Source organism: Calypte anna, chromosome 3 (genome assembly GCF_003957555.1).
Source record: "Calypte anna isolate BGI_N300 chromosome 3, bCalAnn1_v1.p, whole genome shotgun sequence".
NCBI lineage: Eukaryota > Metazoa > Chordata > Aves > Apodiformes > Trochilidae > Calypte > Calypte anna.
This window is the reverse complement of record NC_044246.1, coordinates 7,619,034-7,624,040: the sequence shown is the minus strand read 5'-3', so window position 1 is coordinate 7,624,040 and position 5,007 is coordinate 7,619,034. Positions and strand designations below refer to the sequence as shown.

Genomic DNA, 5,007 nt, shown 5'->3' with positions numbered 1-5,007 from the left:
AAGTAATCCGAGGCAATCAGAAGCCTGTTAAGCAGTAAGAAAACCCACACGAGCAGATCCATAGTCCTGCACACATGAGCCTTTTTTGGGTTTCCGTGCCCCGGGATTTACACGGTGAGGAGAACACTCCTAGCTCGGATTTTAACTAAAAAACTTGGGTTCTGCTTCTGGGGGTGCACTGGCAGCGCACACGCTTCCTAGTGATGCCTTCCCAAACTCCAGCTGCGCGACAGCCCGCACTCCTGTACAACCCCCAGGGACTTCGTTGATATAGTGAGGAGAAGACACGGTGCTCAGCGTGCGGGGACGCAGCGGGGGCTCCAACAAGCCGGGATGGCGGAGTCCGCACACCGCGGTGCGCTCCGGTATTGCCCCGGCGGAACAAGCGCGGCAGTCGGCTGCACGTCGAACTGTGCTACAGGGCTCCCGCTTCGGGCCGCCACAGGACAGGGCAGCCATGCGGTGCCGCCGCGGTCCCCGATCCCACCGGCGGGGCAGACTGAACCTCCCCTCGCTGCTCAAGGAACCGCAGAAGCCCTCGGGAGCAGCCGCTGCTCTGAGCACCCCGGGGAGGGGGCAGCCCCACCGCGGTCCGTGGAGCCCCACGGCGGCCGCCGCCGCCGCCCTAAGCGCAGCTCCGCACGCGCAGGCAGCGGGTCCCGCGGCTCCTCAAGCCGCCTCAGCGCAGGGACCTTCCCCGCAACTTTCCCCGCGGTCACCCCCGCTGCGCTGCCAACCCAGGCGGCCCCGTTCGCCGCACCCTCCCAAAACACGAGAGAAAAACCAAACAAAAGCCCCCTCCGACCCTTCCCACCCGGCCTTTCTCTTCCTACCTGCCCGCTTCCCGACGACCCCGCGCCGACCGCTCCGCGCCGACCGCTGCCCGCACCGCCCAGGTGGCGTTAGGAGCGCGCTTCCCACGGGCGGCGCGCCCCCGGCGGCCGGCACATCCCCCGCCGGGCGCCGCCGGGAGGAGGGCGCTCCGCACCCACCCACCCACCCGCGCCGCCGCCGCTCTCGCCACCACCAGCACCACCGCACCTGTGCCCGGGTAGCGGCGCCGCCTCCTTCAGTCTCGGCCCCGGGGTGGGCGGGGGCGCGCCCGTACCCCTCGCCCCTTGCCCACCGCCGCCCGCCCCATTCAGCCGCCGCACGAGGGGCACCCCGGCCGTGCCGGTGCCGCCGCGCCGTTCATTGGCCCGCCCGGCGCTGAGCTCACGGGGCCCCGCCCCGACCACCACCCCCAGCCCGGCGGGTGTCCCAGTGGCTGCGGCCACCGGGCGGCACCTCCGAGGCGCGATGCCGGGGGTCTGGATGATTCCCTCCACGGTGGGACGCCACGGGAGGGTTGCGGGGGACGGGCATGGCCGAGCAAGCCGGGGGGTGGAGGGTGGAATCTGTCCGCGACCCTTGCTTCGGGGTGCGAGAAGTCAAGGTTGCAAAACCCGACCCTTGGCTTTGCGAAGTGCCTCCGGAGTAGAAGTGAGGTTATGTGGGGAAGTCTCCCGTTAATCCGTGATGATTTCTCATCTTTAATTTTCTCCCTTTTTTTTTTTTTTTTGTTTTTTTTTTTGTTTTTTTTTGTTTTTGTTTTTTGTTTTTTGTTTTTTGTTCTATTTATTTTTTGTTTGTGTTTTCTTCTGTCTGTGGTTTTTTTTCTTTGGTTTGTTTTTTATTTCCTTTTTTTCGGGGGGTGGGGGTTTCGCTGGTATAGGAATTTTATTGCTTTTAATTGAGTGATATGAGCACCTGTTAGCTGAAGATCTTAGTCCTGTTATAGAAGGTAGATAATTTTCTGTTGCATACTAAACATGCCTCCTTAATGGGGCATAAAACCAACCAAGCCACATATCATCATATAGCCCCTTAATATATATTAATGTGGTATTGATTAATTTCTAGCAATCTTTCAGAAGACCTGCTTAAAATATTCACCCCTTCCAGCTAATCGGGGCATGCTACAAAGTCACAGAGAGCCAAATAATGTATTAATGTGTGCCTGTGCACAATTATAGCATGTTGAACCAGAACAACATAAGAAATATTTCACTTTTTAAAAGATCCTGCAAATGTACGTGGAAAAATTATTACAGCAAACTGAAGCGTCTCACACTTCCATGCTTCTGTCTTAAGAGACCAATAAATTTATCTGAAAATCCTTCAACACAAAGAAAGTTCAGAATTTAGCTCTTGTTATTGTGGTCTTCATTACTTGCTATGAAGCTGCTAATGTATGGGGGAAGCGGGTGCATTCTGTTTGCCTGCTGATGTATTTCTTGGTTACATGGAAGTGAAAAGTTTACTAACTGGTGCCCTGGAAAACATAAATAAACCAACAGCATATACTTCGGAGGGTTCTAATTATGTACTAATTCTATAAATAATATTATTTCTATTACCTGCTGCTTTCAAAAATCAGTTTTTAAAATGCAGGGTCCATCTCACATGTTCTGCAGTCAGTGAAGGAGTTTTACCTGCCACTGGTGATCCTCTGCTACCCTCATGCAGGCAGCCCAAGGTGCTGACCCTCTTTCACCCTCCTCATGCTCCAGCTGGGTACCACCATCACTCATGTTTGAGGCTGCATCCTACACTCTGATGCCAGGACTTGCCTCAGAACATGCCATAGGATCCTTAGTGACAAGTAGCCTGTGACCACAGGCTGTGAAAGAAGATATAAAATTTTGGGTATGAAATTTTCAACGCTTACAACAACAACAAAATTGAACTCACCATTTTTCAATGTGTAATTCATAACACTAAAAAATACCTGTGGGATAAAAGGCAAAAAAAAATAATAAATTCTCATACACAGAAAATAAAGACTTTCTGTTGTGGAAAGATTCCTCTGTTCTTGAGCTGTGTATATGTTTGCTTTACTGCCCATCTATGCTTTCCTTTTACCTTGTGTCTAAAATTAGCACCAGAAAGAACACTACACCCAGCAACCAAAACAAGGCTGGGGTTTCAGAGCAGCAGAAAGCCCCCATGGCTGAGTCCTTTAGGTGACCCTTCAGCTCGTCCTTGGAGCTTCTGCACCTCAACCTCCAAGGGCTCAGCATCCCTGGATGCCAGAGTCACAGGGTGCAAGCCTTTTCTTTTAAGATTGGATTAGAAACATCCCATTTCATTTATGCCATTGAAGCTGTAGCTGAAAAAAACCCATCCTAGATAATTTGATTGTCTTTTCTCCTTTGTCTCTTGCATTAGCTGTTACATTTGTGTTAAGGGCCTCCCAGCTGCAAGCATACAAAATACAGCTGAGGTGGTCTCAGGTTGAGGTGGGTAATATATTAACCCATGGGCTGTTCATATGGGGACTAAAAAACAAACCAAAACAAAAGGTAAATCACAGTATGATTAGACCAGGGTTAAAAAGTGCATAGCTTTTCATCCACTATAACCTCTATTTTTGAGACTGTGGCAAAAATCATTTATTCACATAATGCAGAATGCATTTTAGTAAATAGAGATTTTTTTCTAAAGATTCAAAACAAGCTGAGACCAGCTTGGCTTTGAATTTGCCTTGCTTTAAGACACATATCAATACTTTATAAATCAAGGCCCAGTTGCCTAGTACAATTGTGTGCCATAAATATATTTAACCTTGAGTCATGCAAAATGAGCCTTTAAAGCAAGTGTATACACGTTAGAATCAATGATCCTAGGAAACACATATTGGATAATGTCTTGTATAAAGAAGTAAGTGTCAAGACAGTCAAGGAGCTGTTTAGGGAAGCCTAAGGTAGGGGAATAAATTTTCCAGTGACACTGCTAAATAATGCCCTTTACAGAAAAAAGTCCATTTACTATAACAAGGTTTTTGGCTGAGCAGAGACCAGAGGCTCAAACCTGCATAGTACAGCTCCTAGGTATAATAGATGTCTTTACATTATAGTTCTAAGAAGGTACAGAGGTGAAGATTATTTGGAAGACTTGTTTTGGGTTTAATTTTTTCAACTGGGGAATATTGCTTTATTATCTCCTAGAAGGTATCTCTGGAAATAAGGAGCAAATCTCTGGAAATAAGAAGTTGCACATCTCCCACCACGTTGATTTACTTCTCCTCTCACTATGCAATACAGAACTTGCCTGCTATGTGGGGCTCCCTGGAAGTGCAAAGCCCTCAGCATGGCAGCCCTCACAGGGAACAGCCCTGCAAGAAAAGTGGAGAGCATAAAGTGAGCACTGTGCAGCTGGACAGCTGGAGAAGCTGGCACACAACACACAATATTTCTTACACATTGAGAACCACTGAATTTGCAGCCTCATCTTTCTGCATCTCTGGTCTCCTGCACTTCTTGTGCCTGTATTCATGCCACTGCTGTCCCCAGGCTCTGTGCTGTCCTCCTCTGGGTGCCCTGTGGTTGTGAATTTACAGCTAAGATGTGAACAAACTCAATAAGGAAATCAACTCAGTTATCTCTATTAAGAACTCCTTGAAGTTATCCTTGAAGGACCTTCTTGGGTAACACCAGTTCCTTGGCTATGGTGCCATTCATCACCTGGAATCTGTAATCAGATAATTTCATTCAGAAGTTCATATAATTACAATGACCATTCACTTTTTGCTCCCTCTTTTTTTTGCTCCTCTGGAACATCAGAACCTCATTGCTATAATAGTAAGAGGAACTTCTAATTTTAAGCTTCAATTTATTTCTGAATATTTCACATTCATTTTTCTTGCCTGACAATGTATTGGTCTTGACTTCAGCTAGCTCACCAGTCTCTGTTTTAATGCCCCTTTATAATGTTCCATTTTATAATTCCCACTCCATACTTTTTCTTTTGCTTTCTTGGTATTTTGCTGAACTTCTGTTTTCTAACAGGAGTCCTCCACTCTTCTGTTTACCTGCACTGCATTTGTGTATTCTTTTTCTTTTTGAGTTGAGCTTCCTTCAAGATGGATGAAATTACAGGGCTTAGAGAAGGTAGTAAATATGACCAGGTTAAGAGCTCAGAAGAGGTCAACTCTAAGCTGTTGTCAACCTTGCTATTTTCACTGCT

At 48.0% G+C, this 5,007-nt stretch overlaps 1 protein-coding gene across 1 annotated transcript; it reads left to right on the top strand.

Moving 5' to 3' along the window:
- The first annotated feature begins 333 nt into the window (after positions 1-333).
- Positions 334-906, top strand: LOC115598017 (translation initiation factor IF-2-like). Its single transcript, XM_030446732.1, has one exon. It carries the CDS (start codon positions 334-336, stop codon positions 904-906), a length of 573 nt encoding a protein of 190 aa, XP_030302592.1.
- The last annotated feature ends 4,101 nt before the right edge of the window (positions 907-5,007 follow it).

Bases quoted from the DNA above. Each gene is read 5' to 3' on its own strand.
- LOC115598017 (XM_030446732.1), top strand. From the start codon at position 334: ATGGCGGAGTCCGCACACCGCGGTGCGCTCCGGTATTGCCCCGGCGGA.